Source organism: Oncorhynchus tshawytscha, linkage group LG05 (genome assembly GCF_018296145.1).
Source record: "Oncorhynchus tshawytscha isolate Ot180627B linkage group LG05, Otsh_v2.0, whole genome shotgun sequence".
Lineage (NCBI taxonomy): Eukaryota > Metazoa > Chordata > Actinopteri > Salmoniformes > Salmonidae > Oncorhynchus > Oncorhynchus tshawytscha.
Window position 1 is genome coordinate 49,097,319 of NC_056433.1, and position 20,534 is coordinate 49,117,852.

At 40.3% G+C, this 20,534-nt stretch overlaps 1 protein-coding gene across 3 annotated transcripts in view; it reads right to left on the minus strand.

Moving 5' to 3' along the window:
• Window positions 1-18,453, minus strand: part of homer3b (homer scaffold protein 3b) — a 47,814-nt gene extending 29,361 nt beyond the window's left edge. Inside the window, exons 1-2 of one of the 3 annotated variants that reach the window (XM_024421119.2) lie at window positions 17,960-18,453; window positions 16,305-16,354 (exon numbers count right to left, since the gene is read on the minus strand). In XM_024421119.2, the coding sequence (XP_024276887.1) occupies window positions 16,305-16,327 (23 nt within the window). In that variant the 5' untranslated portion in view covers window positions 16,328-16,354; window positions 17,960-18,453. The remainder of the gene's footprint in view (window positions 1-16,304; window positions 16,355-17,959) is intronic. The other 2 variants (XM_024421118.2, XM_024421120.2) reach the window with 2 other exon arrangements.
• Between the last annotated feature and the right edge of the window lie 2,081 nt (window positions 18,454-20,534).

Genomic DNA, 20,534 nt, shown 5'->3' on the forward strand with positions numbered 1-20,534 from the left:
GGCAACTGCACTGCCAGCAACCACAGGGCTCTCCAGAGGGTGGTGCGGTCTGCCCAACACATCACCAGGGGCACACTTCCTGCCCTCCAGGACACCTACAGCATCCTGTGTCACAGGAAGGCCAAAAAGATCCTCAAGGACAACAACCACCCAAGCCACTGCCTGTTCAACCTGCTATCATCCAGAAGGCGAAGTCAGTACAGGTGCATCAAAACTGGGAACGAGAGACTGAAAAACAGCTTCTCTCTCTAGGCCATCAGACTGTTAAATAGACATCACTAGCACAGAGGCTGCTGCCCTATATACATAGACTTTAAATCACTGGCCACTTTAATAAGTGGAACACTAGTCACTTTAACAATGTCACTTTAACAATGTTTGCATATCTTGCATTACTCATCTCATACGTATATGCTGTATTCTATTCTACTGCATCTTAATCTATGCCACTCTGACATTGCCCGTCCATATATTTATATATTTTTAATTCCATTCCTTTACTCAGATTTGTGTGTGTTAAGTATATGCGGTGAAATTGTTAGATATTACTGCACTGTCGGAGCTAGAAACACAATCATTTCACTACACCCACAATAACATCTGCTAAACACGTGAATGTGACCAATAACATTTGATTTATTTTGATTTATTTCATGTAGGCAACTACAGTTACGCAACAATAAGCATCGCAGTGCCACCTGAAGATATGACCTAAAATCACCAGACATTTTTAGGAGGCTAATCATGCTGTGAATGATCTTAAGTTCTGTGCCATTGACCGTGTTCTCTCAAACTGCAGATGCAATATAGGATGAGCGCCTTCTCCAGTGCTAAGCCCGATGGATCTTGTACTTAAAAACTCTACACCCCCAAGGGCCTAATGAGGAATTGGACCTTGTATGTTTCTTGTAGTGTTGTCTACTAACAGTCCCCGTTCCCCCCGCTGAGCGTTTTAGCCTACTCGAGTATTTCATATATTTTGCTTCTGATATTGTTATGTACCCCATACTGTTGTCTCTTTCCAATTATGTGGGATTTGAATTATCTATTTTTGATACTCTTCTATATATTCCTTGTTAATATGCATTGACTCCCGATTCGCCAGTCTCTAACAAACTATCTGCTTTGCTCCTGTTGCACTTGTTACACACAGCAGGTCTTAAGTACGTGTCTTCTTAATTTGTGTGTACAGCACTGATAAAAGCATAAGGCCAAAACGTATGTCCAGCACATTTTTTTATTAGCACCTTTCACTTTTTGTATTATATTCTTTTTGCATCTCAGCCTCCTTGGGTTACTCCTGTTCATGGTTTTGAGTGCAAGGACTTTTTGAACAGATATTCTCTCTCCCACGCACCGGCCGCCGTTCATTCTAGCCTGAGCGCTAACCCTCATAATGGTTTCTAGCTAGCCATGTTATGAACACAACTCCCATCTGCTGTCGACATCAGGACACAATGAAAGCACTAGCTAGTTACCTTAAAGTGGTTATTAGCTTTGACTGCATGCTGACAGTGAATTCAGAGACATTTAGTGGCTATCCACACTACAAAACAATTTTACCAGGTTTCCATTGAAGCAATTGTAATTACAGTCCACCACAACATACCCAAGCATTTCCTGATTAGTAAGGGATAGTGTGTTTAATTTCATTGTGTATAAAAAACAAAGTTTCAGATCATTGTGAGGGGATTTTGACAGTAGTTCTTATTAGAAAAGGTTGTCCAAGGTTACAACAGTAGAGAAGGGTCCATTGTATCGCTCTTAGAAGAAAATAAAAGCAGAAAGTCAAGGACATCCATTACCAGATGTTGTAGGGAGATTCAAACACATTACAAGATAATGCAACATTACACAACTAGCTGAGTTTATACAATGTTAATCTATGCAATGTAGGGGAGAACCAGGACCAAAGTAACATGAACCATTTTCTCAGATAACAAGGAAGCTAGAATGATGGAATGAAGTCGGGCATGTTATTCATTCGGAGGACAACCTCCCTGCAAAATAACAGCCCAGTCTGACCATGTTTTGCCAACAAAAGTTTGTAACTTGGCGACTAATTGCCAGCATAAGTATCAAGTATCATGCTAGCTAATCTTGGGTGTTAGCCTGGGAAAAGTTACAGGAAAGACAGGTGGGACGGAAGTAACAATGCAATCTGATGATCTAGAATAAAAGAAAATCAACGTTTAAGCAGAGGCCATTGTCTCCTCTAGTTCTTATTGCTTTTATAAATGTTTGCAAAATAGCAACATGCGACAATGTTTGAAAATTATATATGACATTAGAATTATGCCTTAAATCAATTGACTTGATCGATCAGCTCCAGGACAGCTGGAGCGTGCCTGATTGGTAGGGCTAACCATGAATAGTCACTGAAAATGGCGAAAAACATCTACCACATTCCCATTAAGGTGAGATGACAAAATTAGGGTTAATATAGCTATTCTTTGATCCAATTTAGTTTGATTCATCTTGTAAGACAAAATATTGTGGTTGAACAACATTGCAATGTTGACACATGGTTCATTTTCATAAACTTAGAACCTATCATATTAATTATTTCAATCGATACGTGAAATCATGGCTGATATTACATTTGTTGAAAGTAACAAGCATACTAAAACATGGAGATAAGACAGGTATTGTGCACTTCTTGGCGGCTGTTACTTCCCTCCCAAGGCTGTGTTACTCCCGCCCTTGCCGGCAGGTACAAAAGTAACATTGTGGTGGTTCTGTTCTCCGTCTACAAATGAAACCCTACAAATGAAATTACAGTTGCTAATGGTAGAGGACAGGTGTGTCAAGTTGGATGGATGTTCTTTGGGTCGTGGACCATTCTTGAAAACACACAGAAAACTGTTGAGCGTGAAAAACCCAGCAGCGTTACAGTTCTTGACACAATTCGGTGCACCTGGCACCTACTACCATACCCCGTTCAAAGGCACTTCAAACCTTTGTCTTGCCCATTCACCCTCTGAATGGCACACGTACCCAATCCATGTCTCAAATCGTCTCAAAAATCATTTTTTAAACCAGTCTCCTCCACTTCATCTACACTGATTGAAATGGATTTGTGACATCAATAAGGGATCATAGCTTCACATGGTCACTCTTTGTGAAGGAAAGAGCAGGTGTTCTTAATGTTTTGTGGATTCAGAAAGTATTTAGATACTTCCCCTTTTCCACATTGTGTTACTTTTTACAGCCTTATTCTAAAATTGATTAAATAATTTAAAAAGTCCTGAATCTACACACAATACCCCATTATGACAAAGCAAAAACAGGTTTTTAGAAATGTTCGCTAATTTATTAAAAATAAAAAACAGATACCTTATTTATATACACAATTAGTCAAAAAGTTTTAGAACACCTACTCATTCAAGGGTTTTTATTTGGACTATTTTCTACATTGTATGGACTGTTTCTCTTAGCCATATTATGGCAAGAACAGCTCAAATAAGCAATCTTCTGTATACCACCCCTCCCTTGTCACAACACAACTGATTGGCTCAAACGCATTAAGAAGGAAAGAAATTTCACAAATTAACTTTTAAGAAGGCACACCTGTTAATTGAAACGCATTCCAGGTGACTACCTCATGAAGCTGGTTGAGAGAATGTCAAGAGTGGGCAAAGCTATCATCAAGGGAAAGGGTGGCTATATAAAATATATTTTGATTTCTTTAACACTTTTTTGGTTACTATATGATTCCCTATGTGTTATTTCATAGTTTTGATGTCTTCACTATTATTCTACAATTTAGAAAATAGTAAAAAATAACAAAAAAACAGTTGAGTTCTAAAACTTTTGACCGGTAGTGTAAGTATACAGACCCTTCGCTATGAGACTCGAAATAGAGCTCAGGCGCATCATGTTTCCATTCATCATCCTTGAAATGTTTGACTGTAAAAGATTTGGAAATGCACACACCTGTCTATATAAGGTCCCACATTTGACCGTGCATGTCAGAGCAAAAACCAAGCCACGAGGTCGAAGGAAATGTCCGTAGAGCTCTAAGACAGGATTTTGACGAGGCACCGATCTGGGGAAGGTTACCTACCAGAAATGTCTGCAGCATTGAAGGTCCCCAAGAACACAGTGGCCTCCATCATTCTGAAATGGAAGAAGTTTGGAACCACCAAGACTTCCTAGAGCTGGATGTCTGGCCAAACTGAGCAATCAGGGGAGAAGGGCCTTGGTCAGGGTGGTGACCAAGAACCTGATGGTCACTCTGACAGAGCTCCTCTGTGGAGATGGGAGAACCTTCCAGAAGGACAACAATCTCACAGCACTTCACCAAATCAGGCCTTTATGGTGGAGTGGCCAGACAGAATCCACTCCTCAGTAAAAAGGCACATGACAGCCCGCTTGGAGTTTGACAAACGGCACCTAAAGGACTCTCAGACCATGAGAAAAAATATTATCTGGTCTGACGAAACCAAGAGTGAACTCTTTGGCCTGAATGCCAAGCGTCACATCTGGAGGAAACCTGGCATTCCATGTGGGAGTACATGGAAAATAATGATCTGATTACAGCCAATCAGCATGCTTATCGCAAAGACCATTCCACTACCACTGCATTGGTTGACATGACTGACCAGTGGCTCAATGCTATGGATAATGGCAAATTTGTAGGTGTACTATTTTTAGATTTCAGTGCAGGATTTGATTTAGTGGATCATGAAAGAATTTTGACAAAATTAATGCATTATGTTTTTAAGGAGGTAGCATTGAATTGGGTACAGTCATATCTAACTGATAAGAAACAGTCCACCTATATCAATGGTTCATTTTCTTCCCCTAATGTGTTAAACTGTGGAATACCGCAGGGCAGCTGCCTTGGGCCACTTCTTTACTTAATATATACCAATGACCTTCCCTATGCCTTGGTTGAAACTCAAGCTACTATATTTGCAGATGATACTACAATTTATGCAGCAAGACAATCGGTTCAACAGGTACAGCAGGCTTGACAAGGAGATTGAGAATATCAGGAAGTGGGTTTGCCAAAACAAACTCGTTTTAAACACCAAGAAAACTAAAGTTGTTGGTCTGTTCAACTAGGAAAAGGCCAAAACAGCATGGGATACAATGAAGTATGGGAGGAGTACAAATTGAAGAAGTGGCAGAAACCAAACTATTGGGAGTGCAGCTAGACAACTGCTTATCATGGTAGTCTCAAATAACTAATCTATGTAAAAAAAAAAAAAAAAAATCTAAACAGCATGCATAATCAGAAAGATAGCTAAATATTTACCAGGAAAAATTATTCAGCAAATATCACAAGCATTAATTGAGAGTCAGGTGAACTACTGTTCGGTGGTCTGGGGAAATGCATCATCAAGGGAAGTTAGGAGGCTGCAGAATGCACAGAATAAAGCAGCAAGGATTGTTTTAAGGTGGAGATATGGTTCTTCTGTTGCAGTCATGCACAGTGTTCTTGGTTGGTCATCAATCAACAAGATAATTGAAAAAAAACCATGCTTATTTTATTTTAGAATATACATAATTTAAAACGGCCAAGTTCTATTCACAGCTGTATTCAGTTGGTAAGAGACAGACATTCCGTAAATACTAGGAATAAATTGTCCACCATCTATGCGTTATCCAGACAGAAAAGAGAAATAGGCTAAATAACATTTCGATTTAGAGCAATAAAGAAATGGAATAAATTAACTGAGCAAACTAGAAACCTTTCAATATATACATTTAAACATTATTTTAAAACAATTTAAATATAGTATATAGAAATGTTGTGGGACAAAAGTAGATGAAGAATCAATATTTTTTAGATTGAGTATTTATTGGGTCATTATGCTAGTATATTATGTATGTTTGTAATAGTGTGTTATATGTGAAAGTGTGTTTGTATTATACATTTATTTTAATGTTTAAGGACTCTTGGAAGATTAGTCCAAAAGGGGACTAAAATAGATCCAAATCAAACTCTACGTAGGGCTGGGCGGTATACTGTATTTTACTATATACCGTGATTGATGCATGGACCGGTTTGGGTTTTTACTTTACCACTTCTATAATGGTATTTGAATGTTTGGTTTGTTAAATGTGATACTCCGTATGTAACGTTCATATTTTATAGCTTACTCCGCTACTTGAGTCATCCCTCTCCAAGCCACTTTCCACAGACCTAGTCCCACCCGTCACTCAAAGAGCTAATTTGTTGTTGCTTAAACCACGAGACATTTTCGTTCAGTCTGCATGGTCAATGCAGCACATGCAACAATGTTGATGACAACAATGTTGTTTCCAATTTGATCTTAATATAAATCGACATGCATTCTATAATTACAAACTTAGTTTGTGTTTCTTACATCTGCAAACAGTTAGTTTGTATTTTCTTAGCAAGTTAAGCTAAATCGTGTTAGCCACTAATGCTAATCGCTAGCTAACTAGCTAATAGAAGTACTGAGTTAGAGCAAACGTAGCTAGCTAATACAGCCTGATACCAGTGCTGGTGGGGGCCTAAATCAGCATGTTGTTTGTGCAACAGTATCTTCTAAATCAAGGAGGAAAAGGCGAAGCATGAATATGATGGCTATATGAATAAAGATTTAATGTGGCCAAAGTTTATAGGTCCCCTAGGAAACACGGAACATCACTTAGGTTCCTACCTTGTCACAATAACTCTTCCAATAATTCGTTGTCATGTCAAACAACACTGTATTCAAAGTCCCCACTATTATGTATATTCTAACTAACTATAGAATTATAAACTATTTCCATGATTCCAAAAGTTCACCCAAGTGTTGATCTAAATCGCAACATTTGGTTAAAAATAAGGTCTAGTTTTTTTGCCCATATCATGGCAGTGTGGAAATTATCTGAAATGAGTGCAGGAAATGCTGGAAATTATTTTAGGTTGATGTTGAATTGAACAGTATAAAACAATCTGAATGGCGAAAGACCCATTGAAACACTACTCAAAGCAAATGTAGAACTTTTATTAATCAAAAACATAAAATACAGTCAAAAATGTGAAAGATTCCATATGATATTTTGGCCATATCACCCAGCCCTAACCCTTCGGTGAAGCTTAGTGGTGGCAGCATCATGCTGTGGGGATGTTTTTCAGCGGTAGGCAATGGGAAACTAGCCAGGATCGAGGGAAAGATGAACAGAGCAAAGTATAGATAGATCCTTGATGAAAACCTGCTCCAGAGCGCTCAGGACCTCATACTAGGGAGAAGGTTCACCTTCCAACAGGACAACGACCCTAAGCGCACAGCCAAGACAACGCAGGAGTGGTTTTGGAACAAGTCTCTGAATGTCCTTGTGTGGCCCAGCCAAGGCCTGGACTTGAACCTGATTGAACATCTCTGGAGAGATCTGAGAAGAGCTGTGTAGCAACGCTCCATCCAACCTGACAGAGCTTGAGAGGATCTGCAGAGAAGAATGGGAGAAACTCCCCAAATACAGATGTGGCAAGTTTGTAGCGAAGACTCAAGGCTGTAATCACTGCCAAAGGTGCTTCAACATAGTACAGAGTAAAGGGTCTGAATATTTATGTAAATGTGATATGTAAATGTTTTATTTGTAATACATTTTCATAATTAAAATGAAAACAGTTTTTGCTTTGTCATTATGGGGTATTGTGTATAGATTCGTTAAGGGAAAAACGATTTAATCCATTTTAGAATAAGGCTGTAACGAAACAAAATGTCAAAAAAGTGAAGGGGTCTGAGTTTATAAGGTGTCATAAAATATGGTGTCTCAAGCTCTATCGATCTCTGAGTAATTAGGAAAAAAACGAAGTCTTACTTTCGTCCCGGTTCCCCTTACAATTACCTAGCTATACTGATTTTAATGAGCACAACACAACGTATGCCAAAAATATTATTTTTACTTTAAGGGAGAAGGAATAACAAGGTAAAATTGCAACTGCAATAAGGGAATGGCTCATTGCCTTTTGCCTTCAATTTGACTGAAACCAGGATATAGGCCAGATAAAGAAGACAGGCTGTTGGTATTTGCCCCCAAAAACCCAATTTATTATTACTGTTTACTGTTTTTATTTATTTACTTTTCTGATCTTTTGCACACCAATATCTCTACCTGTACATGACCATCTGATCATTTATCACTCCAGTGTTATTAATCTGCAAAATTGTAATTATTCGCCTACCTCCTCATGCCTTTTGCACACAATGTATATAGACTCCCCTTTTTTTTCTACTGTGTTATTGACTTGTTAATTGTTTACTCCATGTGTAACTCTGTGTTGTCTGTTCACACAGCTATGCTTTATCTTGGCCAGGTCGCAGTTGCAAATGAGAACTTGTTCTCAACTAGCCTACCTGGTTAAATAAAGGTGAAATAAATAAAATAAAAAAATAAATCGTATCGTGGGCGGCAGGTAGCCTAGTGGTTAGTGCGTTGGACTAGTAACCGAAAGGTTGCAAGATCGAATCCCCGAGCTGACATCTGTCGTTCTGCCCGTTCTAACCCACTGTTCCTAGGCCGTCAATGAAAATAAAAATGTGTTCTTAAAAAAATTATCCCTTTTAGTCTGTTTGAGAAAATGACAACTGTCCTTCAATCTCTCTGAAGTGCAAAGTTGCATCAGGTTGAGACTTCAAATAGAATACAATTGTAATTTGTCACATGCGCCGAATACACCTTACCGTGAAATGGTTAAGGGCTTGTAAGTAAACAACAATGCAGTTAAGAAAAATAAGAGTTAAGAAAATATTTACTAAATAAACTAAAGTTTAAAAAAAAGTTACACAATAAAACAACAATAACCAGGCTATTTACACACACATACACACAGTGGGTACAAGTACAGAGTTAGTGTGTGGGGCTACAGGTTAGTCCAGGTAATTGAGGTAATATGTACTTGTAGGTAGGGGTAAAGTGACTATGCCTAGACAATAAACAGACTTGATGAAACTTATAGATTAACATGGATTCAAATCCTCCTGAAGATCAGTCCTGTAGCATAAATACAGTACATATTCATTCCCATTAGAGGATCAGATCTAGGTTCTACAGGAGCCCAGGAGAGCTTGGTTGTAAAGAAGCCATGCCTCACGCTGTGAAGCCTCATGTCTGAGCGCAAGAGTGGGCAGAGAGAGAGAGAGAGAGAGAGAGAGAGAGAAAATGGGGCCTTGAGCCCTCCCCCTGGCCTGTAGGGAGTGGGTTGGAAGCCAAAAGCGAGGCCTCAGAAGGGAAAGCAAAGAGCCGTGGAGAGGAGGCAGGGGGGGGGTGGAGGAGGGGTGACCGTGACACACATTTCTGGGACACAGGCCTTTGTCTGGCCAGCTGGCACATTCCATGCTTCCCTGCAGGATCAAGGAGGACCCGGGGGGGGGGTCTCAACGAACCGTCAATTCAACGCTCCGCCAACGTTCTACCAACATGCTTCAATGCTCTACTAGCCTCTGCACAGCCATGTCAAATCACCCTTACAGTGTTGTGCACAGGTATCCTAGAGATGAGGTAAATCTGGCAGTGACATTTTCAAATCAACATGGCACTGCTCTGCAAAGGTCATAATAAAGTCAGGGTTGTCCAGATAGATTATTGTAAACCTATTCCAGGTCATATTCAGGAAACGTATAAGGAATCATTGAAACAAACAAGTTGGAGCTGTATTATCAGAGGGGACTGTGAGCAGCTGATGGCTAGCGAGGTGAGTGGGACAGCAGCTGCTGGGCTGGCAGCCAGCAGGATGAGAGGGAGGGAACTGAAGGAAAAGACTACTTACTCTCCCCACGTATCTATATTTCATCACCTTTCCCGTGCTGTACGCACGACCATATATTATAAATTAATCTAAACGTTTCACAACAATGAATTAATCATGGGCTGGGTGCTGACGATGGATGGGCCGCTTTCTGTACCTGGTCAAATCACTTCTGTGGGAATCAGTGCATTTTTAGTGCAAATGGAAAAACGTGCTGGCATCAGGCCAGTCCATCAGTTTTGAGTCAGTAGTACTTGACAACAGAATGTAAAATTCTAGCCCAACAAACACCCTCTCAGTGAAAAACAAGTGCACAAAAGAAAGTCCATTGTGGTAAAATGCTCAAAATCTCAAATCAACATTACTCCTCATTACACTGACTTCAAATGTAAGTCAGTGTAAAACAAAAAGTACAACTCTGAACCTTTCGCAGTGAAGGCAGGTGATATTGATTGGTTTGTTCTGAAATCAGTACCGTAACTGCATTTACAGTGAAACAGCATTAGACATTAGCTTCTTGCTCACGTTCTGTTATACTCTAAAACGCACTTTCCCAGTGACCCGTGGGTGTGTGGGTTCACCCAGAGACAGTGTCATCGCTGGCTAATCCACCTCACTTGGATCTTCATCTCATGCTTAAGCTCCCTCAGTAATTCATCTTCCAGAGTCACTGATCTGTAAAATGGCCCCCTATGCAGATCAGCTGCCCAAAAATACCCATGAGTTATTCTGTGGTCTATGAAAGCATCAAAATAAGTTATCTGGAAGCAATAGCTCAGAAATATAAAACCAAGCTGTTCCAAACTACACGTGATATGTTACAAAGGACACATCTTCAATGGGGAAAACAGATGGCAGAATACCACAGGTAAACTCTGATACTGAAAAATAATTTGACCAATGATATAAGATTCTAAATGACCTACTTCATGCAGAAGTTCTGGGGTGTAAAATATCCCCTATTATAATATCTCTGATTATTTGAAAAGATCCGATGATATAAAAAAAAAACTGTGAAATCAATTAGGTTATTGTAATCTTGTGCTATATTTGAATGTAGGTAATAGAATAATGGGAGTGGTTTCGCAATGTTTTCCGCCGACAACTATATAAAAGGCCCCTGAGGTAAAAAGACTAAAGTTGTTACCCCTGCTGTAAGCATTACGGGGATGACACTCAGGGGACTATGGTCATTTCCATGTAAAAGGACCCATGAGCACCAACGTGTGAAGTTTATAGGAGCATGACAAAGTGGGTGACAAATGAAAGCTAAGAGTCTATATTTTGAGAGATTAAGGCATAGATACATTTACCATTTCCAATCTAAAAATTAGTAATAAAGCAAAGGCTTTGATTTCTTGTTCAACTGATAGAAAAGGAGTCTTAGAAAACATTTACCCGAAAAAGTCTTAACCTCATAACAATGTTGAAGAATAAAAGACCCTGGCCAACTAAATATCAACACTTACAGTGCATTCGGAAAATATTAAGACCTCTTGACATTTCCCAAATTTTCTTACGTTACAGCCGTATTCTAAAATAGATTCAATTGTTCCCCCCTTTTTAGCAAATGTATAAAAAAAATTGAAATATTACATAAGTATTCAGACCATTTACTTAGAACTTTGTTGAAACACCTTTGGCAGCGATTACAGCCTCGAGTCTTCTTGGGTATGACGCTACAAGCTTGGCACACCTGTATTTGGGGAGTTTCTCACATTTTTTTCTGCAGGTCCTTTCAAGCTCTGTCAGGTTGGATGGGGAGCATCGCTGCACAGCTATTTTCAGGTCTCTCCAGAGATGTTCGATCGGGTTCAAGTCCGGGCTCTGGCTAGGCCCCTCAAGGACATTCAGAGACTTGTCCTGAAGCCACTCCTTGTTGTCTTGGCTGTGAGCTTAGAGTCGTTGTCCTCTTAGAAAGGTGAACCTTCACCCCAGTCTGAGGTCCTGAACGCTCTGGAGCAGGTTTTCATCAAGGATCTCTCTGTACTTTGCTCCAAGTCCTCCAAGAGGGCTGTCATGTGCCATTTACCGAGGAGTGGCTTCCGTCTGGCCACTCTAACATAAAGGCTTGATTGGTGGAGTGCTGCAGAGGTGGAGGAACCTTACAGAAGGACAACCATCTCCACAGAGAAACTCTGAAGCCCTGTCAAATTGACCATTGTGTTCTTGGTCACCTCCCTGACAAGGCCCTTCCCCCCCGATTGCTCAGTTTGGCCGGGCAGCCAGCTCTAGGAAGAGTCTTGGTGGTTCCAAACTTCTTCAATTTAAGAATGATGGAAGCCACTGTGTTTTTGGGGATCTTCAATGCTGCAGACATTTTTTGGTACCCTTCCCCAGATCTGTACCTTGACACAATCCTGTCTCTTGAGCTTTACCACAGGTGGACTCCAATCAAGTTGTAGAAATATCTCAAGGATGATCAATGGAAACTAGATGCACCTGAGCTCAATTTTGAGTATCATAGCAAGTTTGGACAGCACAGCACAGTACAGTAGAGCACAGTACAGTAAAGAAAAGTAGAGTATAGTTCAGTACAGTCCTGTACAGTAGAATTGAGTAGAGTTCAGTAGAGTACACAGTAGAGCATACTAGAGTCGAGTACACTAATGTACTGTACTAAACTATACTCTCCTGAACTTTACTGTACTCTATTGTGCTCTACTTTGATGTCCAAACTTGTGGAACATAGACGTCTATGATTGGTTCAGATTTGGTCCTGTCTGGACCGACGTAGTTTGGTCGACGAGCTCTTTAAAATAATAGCCAGTGTGTAGAATAATACCCAAATACGCAAAAGGAGGATATTGCATATTTCTACCTTTGTGTACCTATTTAGGATACATCACCATGAACTGAATTATACTCATAACCATAAATATGCATTTCTGTGTGGTACAGATCAGGGACCAATGATGAAATTCCGTAACCACAATTCTGTTACCGGATGTAAACCCACTTCACCTACATTAGTTCAAAATTCAAACTCAAGGTGTCATGTCATAGGTGATACCCCATTCATTCTGCAGACATCTTGAATCATAATTCTGAGCAGATATTTAACAACGTTTTTGGAAAACGTCATCACATAAATTGTACCAAAATTCAGTTACGAAACTTGGCATCTGCACAGTTCTTCTAGTAAATGTGTTTTTGTAAAATGTTCAGTGTAAATTGTTAAAAGTAGTCCCTGTGAACAGTGTTATATGGTTTGTTAAACTTTAAAATCAATGTTTTTTGTTTGGCATATATTTGAGTCTCAGTGCAATTCTGTTACTGTGGAATTGCCCCTATTCCTTTCCAGAAACTTAGATTATTGTTTTTGTATAGAGAATAAAATGTGAGAGAAAAACTAATTTAGACTCTAGTTCTCCTTTAAGGGTTTCATTCCTATGACACCCTGAGAGTCGAGTGAACCTCACGTCAACATTCCTGAGCCAGCGAAAGTGTCCGGCCATTTCAGCAACATGACACTGCACAACTAAATACCAAAATAGCACAGTGGAAACGCTAACTCACTACTACTCAACAACAAGTAGACATCTCAGCTCACATATGGTCTTCTATCAAGGTGCTTAGGTGTTTCATTCTTTAATCCACACATTCCTCTCCGGGGACCAAATTATGTTCTCATCAAATGGAATTCTCAACCATTTAAGAATGTTAACGATACAACATTGCCTTTTTCTAAATAATCTGGAAACTTGTCAAAACCTTCTTAGCATCATCTTCACTTGTATTATGAAGTGCAGGCTCTTAACTTGGTCAGTAGGCTCTTGCATATGTCTGACTGATAAAATGTTGTAGTCAAGAAATTAAAGTGAAAGGAGAGAGAATATTACATGCATAAGCAATAGCAAAGATCCCAAAAACAGCAATTAGCAAGCACTTCCTCAACCTCAGAATTCTCATTGAGCAATAAGCTATAGACCACAAAATAATATTTCATGGCATATATAATTTGTCTAATTTTACTCACGCTTGCACAATGCAAAACAAATCCTATTTTTGGGACAACTGGTTTAGGCACAATGTCTTTGACACAATGCAATAATTTATGAGGACAGGGTAAATGCATCTCAGTGCAGTAACCAAATCTCCAGAAAGTTCTGGGACACTGTAAAGTCCATGGAGAATAAGAGCACCTCCTCCCAGCTGCCCACTGCACTGAGCCTAGGAAACACTGTCACCACCAATAAAATCCACAATAATTGAGATTTTCAATAAGCATTTTTCTATGGCTGGCCATGCTTTCCACCAGGCCACCCCTACCCCGGTCAACAGCCCTCAGCAACTTGCCCAAGCCTCCCCATTTCTCCTTCACTCAAATCCAGATAGCCGATGTTCTGAAAGAGCTGCAAAATCTGGACCCCTACAAATCAGCCGGGCTAGACAATCTGGACCATCTCTTTCTAAAATTATCCGCCGCAATTGTTGCAACCCCTATTACTAGCCTGTTCAACCACTCTGTCGTATCGTCTGAGATCCCCAAAGATTGGAAAGCTGCCGCGGTCATCCCCCTCCTCAAAGGGGGAGACACTCTAGATCCAAATTGTCACAGACCTATATCTATCCTATCCTGCCTTTCTAAGGTCTTCGAAATCCAAGTTAACAAACAGATCACGGCCATTTCGAATCCCACCGTACCTTCTCCGCTATGCAATCTCGTTTCCGAGCTGGTCATGGGTGCACCTTACCCACGCTCAAGGTCCTAAATAATATCATAACCGCCATCGCTAAGAGACAATACTGTGCAGCTGTCTTCATCAACCTGGCCAAGGCTTTCGACTCTGTCAATCACCACATTCTTATCGTCAGACTCAACAGCCGTGGTTTCTCAAAGGACTGCCTCGCCTGGTTCACCAACTACTTCTCTGATAAGAGTTCAATGTGTCAAATCGGAGGGCCTGTTGTCCGGACCTCTGGCAGAATCTATGGGGGTGCCACAGGGATCAATTCTCGGGCCGACTCTTTTCTCTGTAAACATCAATGATGTCGCTCTTGCAGCTGGTGATTCCCTGATCCCCCTCTACGCAGACGACACCATTCTGTATACTTCTGGCCCTTCTTTGGACACTGAGTTAACTAACCTCCAGACGAGCTTCAATGCCATATAACTCTCCTTCCGTGGCCTCCAACTGGTCTTAAATGCAATTAAAACTAAATGAGTGCTCTTCAACCGATCGCTGCCCGCACCGGCCCGCCCATCCAGCATCACTACTCTGGACGGTTCTGACTTAGAATATGTGGACAACTACAAATACCTAGGTGTCTGGTTAGATTGTAAACACTCCTTCGAGACTCACATTAAGCATCTCCAATCCAAAATGAAATCTAGAATCGGCTTCCTATTTCGCAACAAAGCATACTTCACTCATGCTGCCAAACGTACCCTCGTAAAACTGACTATCCTACCGATCCTTGACTTCGGTGATGTAATTTACAAAATAACCTCCAACACTCTACTCAACAAATTGGATGCAGTCTATCACAGTGCCAGCCGTTTTGTCACCAAAGTCCCATATACTACCCACCACTGCGACCTGTATGCTCTCGTTGGCTGGCCCGCACTTCATATTCGTCGCCAAACCCACTGGCTCTCGGTCATCTATAAGTCTTTGCTAGGTAAAGCCCCACCTTATCTCAGCTCGCTGGTCACCAAAGCAGCACGTGCTCCAGCAGGTATATTTCACTCATCACCTCCAAAGCCAATTTCTCCTTTGGCCGCCTTTTTTTCCAGTTCTCTGCTGCCAATGACTGGAACGAATTGCAAAAATCACTGAAGCTGGAGACTCATATCTCTCTCTCCATCTTTAAGCACCAGCTGTCAGAGCAGCTCACAGATCACTCCACCTGTACATAGCCCATCTGTAAATAGCCCATCCAACTACCTCATCCCCATACTGTTGTTTTTTTTCTTCTCCTTTGCACCCCAGTATCTCTACTTCCACATTCATCTTCTGCACATCTATCACTACAGTGTTTAATTGCTAAATTGTAATTATTTTGCCATTATGGCCTATTACCTCGATTGCACACACTGTATTTGAACTTTTCTATTGGTGTTATTGACTGTATATTTGTTTATTCCATGTGTAACTCTGTGTTGTTGTTTGTGTTGCACTGCTTTGCTTTATCTTGGCCAGGTTGCAGTTGTAAATGAGAACTTGTTCTCAACTGGCCTACCTAAAGATGAAATAAAAAAGATGAGGCATGAAAAATCCAGTTTGGACTTCATTTTTTATTTTACCTTGATTTAACTAGGCAAGTCAGTTAAGAACACATTCTTATTTTCAATGACGGCCTAGGAACAGTGGGTTAACTGCCTTGTTCAGGGGCAGAACGACAGACCTTGTCAGCTCGGGATTCGATCTTTCGGTTACTAGTCCAACGCTCTAACCACTAGGCTACCTGCCGCCCGTACTGTAGGGGTTCTAATTTTTATCCCTGGATTAGAATATGATAAGAGCATACATGACGTGACAAGATGGGGCAATTGGGAGGGGAGACTTGTAGATGAGGGGCACATTTTTGGGGGCAGGGCAAATGGACAATGAATTAGCACAACACATATGACATGTATCAATAATACCTTTCTCTGTGTGACGGATACATGTTTACAGCTCAGGGAAGGCTCCTTTTCTGTGATGGAAAAAGAAGGTAACACTTCAAATTAGACCTTTAAAAAAAAAAGTGGAATAAACTTTAAAAATCACGGAGGTTTTTCAAGGTCAAATGAAAACAGCATGACGTTAGAATAGTTTTTCTTCTTTCCCAACCTTTAGTTCCCATAGTTCTCCACTACAGACAAAGACAGCACTAGTTTCTCTGAAGCAGAGCTGACTGCATCCTTGCCCAGACATACTTGCAATACACTAAACCCCTCACATTTGGTTTCCAAGGCCCCAAGGCCCTTCTTAAATATCATTAGTTAAATAATTCAAAGAGGCAACATAAATCTTTCAACTAATGATTTCACCATCAATGGAGCCTTTAACCCATTCATAGATGCTAACTACCTTTAGCTCCTATTGACAAAAGTATCCTCTGGCTGGGGAAGTTTCGTTAACAGCCCCGACGCTCGTTCTGAACTTCAAAACACTTCGCTTGTGGTATGTTTTTGGAAACATAATCGTTCATGTCAGCGAGAAATACTAATAAGTAAAAAATAAAAGTTAATTTATTACACCTTTATAGGCTTCCCACACAGCCATATTTCCATGTTACAGCGCTTGTGTACGGACAACAGACAAAGACAGAGGCAAAGACAGAGGCATACCTGTGCTAATTTGCCATCTGCGTCTTCCGAACACCTGTGTGTAAACGGAAGACAGATGGCACAAAAGTGTTGTCCCTGAAAAATACTGTGTGCTGCAACTGTGTTAAAACAGTGTACAGTGAGTGTATATTTTGCATTTGTGAAAATATTTTGATGTGATGTGAAAGTAGAGGTCTTTATGTTTCTAGATCCGTACCACTATTGAGAATCGATTCACATTTAAATGGAGTATTTGGCTGCCAGAGCCAATTCGCCTCTAAAAAGAACATGTAAGGCCCTTGAAAGGAGTAACTTTAGGCTTCTTTAGTCCATTATTGAGCCTTCAGCACAGCTTGACTATCAAATTATGAGGTGGCTTCAAAAGCTGTCTGTTACCAAGTTAAACATAAGTAAATATTAATTGGAGAAAAGGGCTAAGAATTAGAGAAAATTCTGAAATGCTAGGCTATTGCACCACACAATACAACCAAAGTCATCAACATTTCTGCGTATGTGAACTGTGGCATTTTAATCGGATTATTTCAACACATCAGTATGACATGTCTTTGACAGTATGGAACAATGTAGCCATAGTCAAGGTGAACATTCATACAGTAGACTGAGGGCAACAACCATGCTGCTTAAAGGCTGAAGGCGCTGAAATGAGGTCATAAGAAAAATAAATAAGATTAAACCCTTCTTTCAAATAAGATCATTAAGAAAAGATTAAGACTTATGTACAAAACATTTAAGAATTCTGAGATTTTTTTTTTGGGGGTCAATGCATGCATACATTACGCCCATACATTAGGGCGATAACATGCCACATCTTAAATAATATTTCCAATCAAACTCATACAAAAACATGGGTAATTTATACATACCACCCTGAACTCATCCCAAACTTCACTTTTTGTCTTTGCCTTTTCAAGAGATTGTAGAGAAAGCGCAACTTGATTTGAGAAACTATGAAGCTGCAGTGCACTCACCCCATATTGTTGAACGCTTTCCGTGTCCTTGCAGAATATAAATTCCAGTCTTATCTCAAGCGATAGGTAATGTCTTGCTCTTTGTCTCCGAATAGATGGTTAACAAATTGTCTCGAATGTCACTGTAAAGTGAATTCCTTTATAATTGTACAGTACGTTGCATTACATTTCTCTAACAGGAATACCGCAAATGTTCAGTGGGGGAAAAATGTACTTGAAAACATGTAATGTTTTCCCAATTGTAGTAGTTCTGTTGTTTGAAATCAATTAAAACAGCTTTCCTTTGTCCTTCGAATCCCGTTCTTTGTCGCTCTTCCTTTGTGGTGGCACACTAATCTTGTGATTTAACGCCTCTCAAAAACATGAGGAAACTATGTTCTACAAAAGTATAAATGCGTTCTGCCCCTTCTAAGTGTCAGCGCACGGTAATGAGATCCTTCTGCAGTTTGTTGTTTCCCCCTGCTCTGCCCATTCCGGTATCCCATTCAAGAATTGTCCTTGCTCAATGAGACAGAGACACTAAGTCTAACACCACCTACTGGCTGCTGTTTGACGAATCAAATTACATTGCCTCTAACCTAACCCACTTTACGCCATTGGAAATGTGAAATATAATATTCTAATGGCTTGCAGGTTGTCTTGAAAGCACTCTCCCCACTTGTAATGAGGTTTGATTGACATAATGGGATTGAAATAAGTATATTTCCAGCGATTGATGGCTGAAATGAGGAATACATTCACATTATGGGTGTAAACGTACATTCTAATTGCTGTTTGGAATAAAAAATGCTCTGCCTATTAAGGTAAACCTAAATCATACATTTTTTTTTTTAATTGCTGTACTTCGTACGTTTTTTTTCTTCTCTCCTGTGGTTCCAAAAACTCCCCCTGCGCTGTCCTTGAAAGGTCCGTGTAAATGTCTCTGAAGCATTTTATTTTTGTCTTCCTTCAATCTCTAAGCCTTTGTGACATGTAGGTGCTCAAAATATGCTTGAAACATGGTGTTCATATTATATTGGTGTGTATTTGGCATCATGTTGAAAACCTCCCTAAGGCATTAATACAATATAGAAATACATCTTGTAAATCAGGTGCGTCAAACTCATTCCACCGTTTCTTTTCTATTAAGACCTAGACAAACAGGTGAGGGGGAGTTGCTTCTTCTTCGATGAGGTTTAACGGCAGTTGGCATCCAATAAATGTTGCATTACCGCCACCTACTAGACTGGAGTATAACTCCCTTATACTTGGCTTATTTTTTTAAATAAACAAAAACATTTAATACTACAACAATTACCTTACCATCTAACGCTACACTCACAAAAAAAGTATGAATACCATACTCCACTATTTAAATCTATTTAGTCCTACAGCCTGAAAGGATGGGACACTACCACTTAACACACCCTGTAACTCTTCTGATGGCAAGTCTCTTACACCCAAATACCTCTCTGCAGCTGCCACCACAACCTCTATTTTTTTTACAACTTACGTTCCATCCCTGCAGTACAGTTGAGAACCATTACTATAAATGCCAAAAACTGGTACAGATCTACTATTTCATTTCACCTTTATTTAACCAGGTAGGCCAGTTGAACAAGTTCTCATTTACAACTGCGACCTGGCCAAGATAAAGCAAAGCTGTGCGACAAAAACAACACAGAGTTACACATAAACAAATGTAGTCAATAACAGTAAGTTCAAATAGAAAAATCTATGTACAGTGTGTGTAAATGTAGAAGAGTAGGGAGGTAGGCAATAAATAGGCCCTTACAGGTGAAAATAATTACAATTTAGCATTAATACTGGAGTGATAGATGTGCAGATGATGATGTGCAAGTAGAGATACTGGGGTGCAAAAGAGCAAGAGGGTAATTAATAATATGGGGATAAGGTGGTCGGGTGTGCTATTTACAGATGGGCTGTGTACAGGTACAGTGATCGGTAAGCTGCTCAGACAGTTGATGCTTAAAGTTAGAGGGGGAGATATAAGACTCCAGCTTCAGGAGGTTTTTGCAATTTGTTCCAGCCATTGGCAGCAGAGAACTAGAAGGAAAGGCGGCCAAAGTAAGTGTTGGCTTTGGGGATTTCCAGTGCAATATACCTGCTGGAGTGCGTGCTATGGGTGGGTGCTGTTATGGTGACCAGTGAGCTGAGATGAGGTGGGGCTTTACCTAGCAAAGACTTATAGATGACCTGGAGCCAGTGGGTTTGGCGACGGATATGTAGTGAGGGCCAGCCATCGAGAGCATACAGGTCGCAGTGGTGGGTAGTATATGGGGCTTTGGTGATAAAATGGATGGCACTGTGATAGACTGCATACAGTTTGCTGAGTAGAGTGTTGGGGATTGGTAGGATAGTCAGCTTTACGAGGGTAAGTTTGGCGGCATGAGTGAAGGAGGCTTTGTTGCGAAATAGCAAGCCGATTCTAGATGTAATTATGGATTGGAGATGCTTAATGTGAGTCTTGAAGGAGAGTTTACAGTCTAACCAGACACCAAGGTATTTGTAGTTGTCCATATATTGTAGGTCAGAACCCATCCAGAGTAGTGATGCTAGTCGGGCGGGAGGGTGC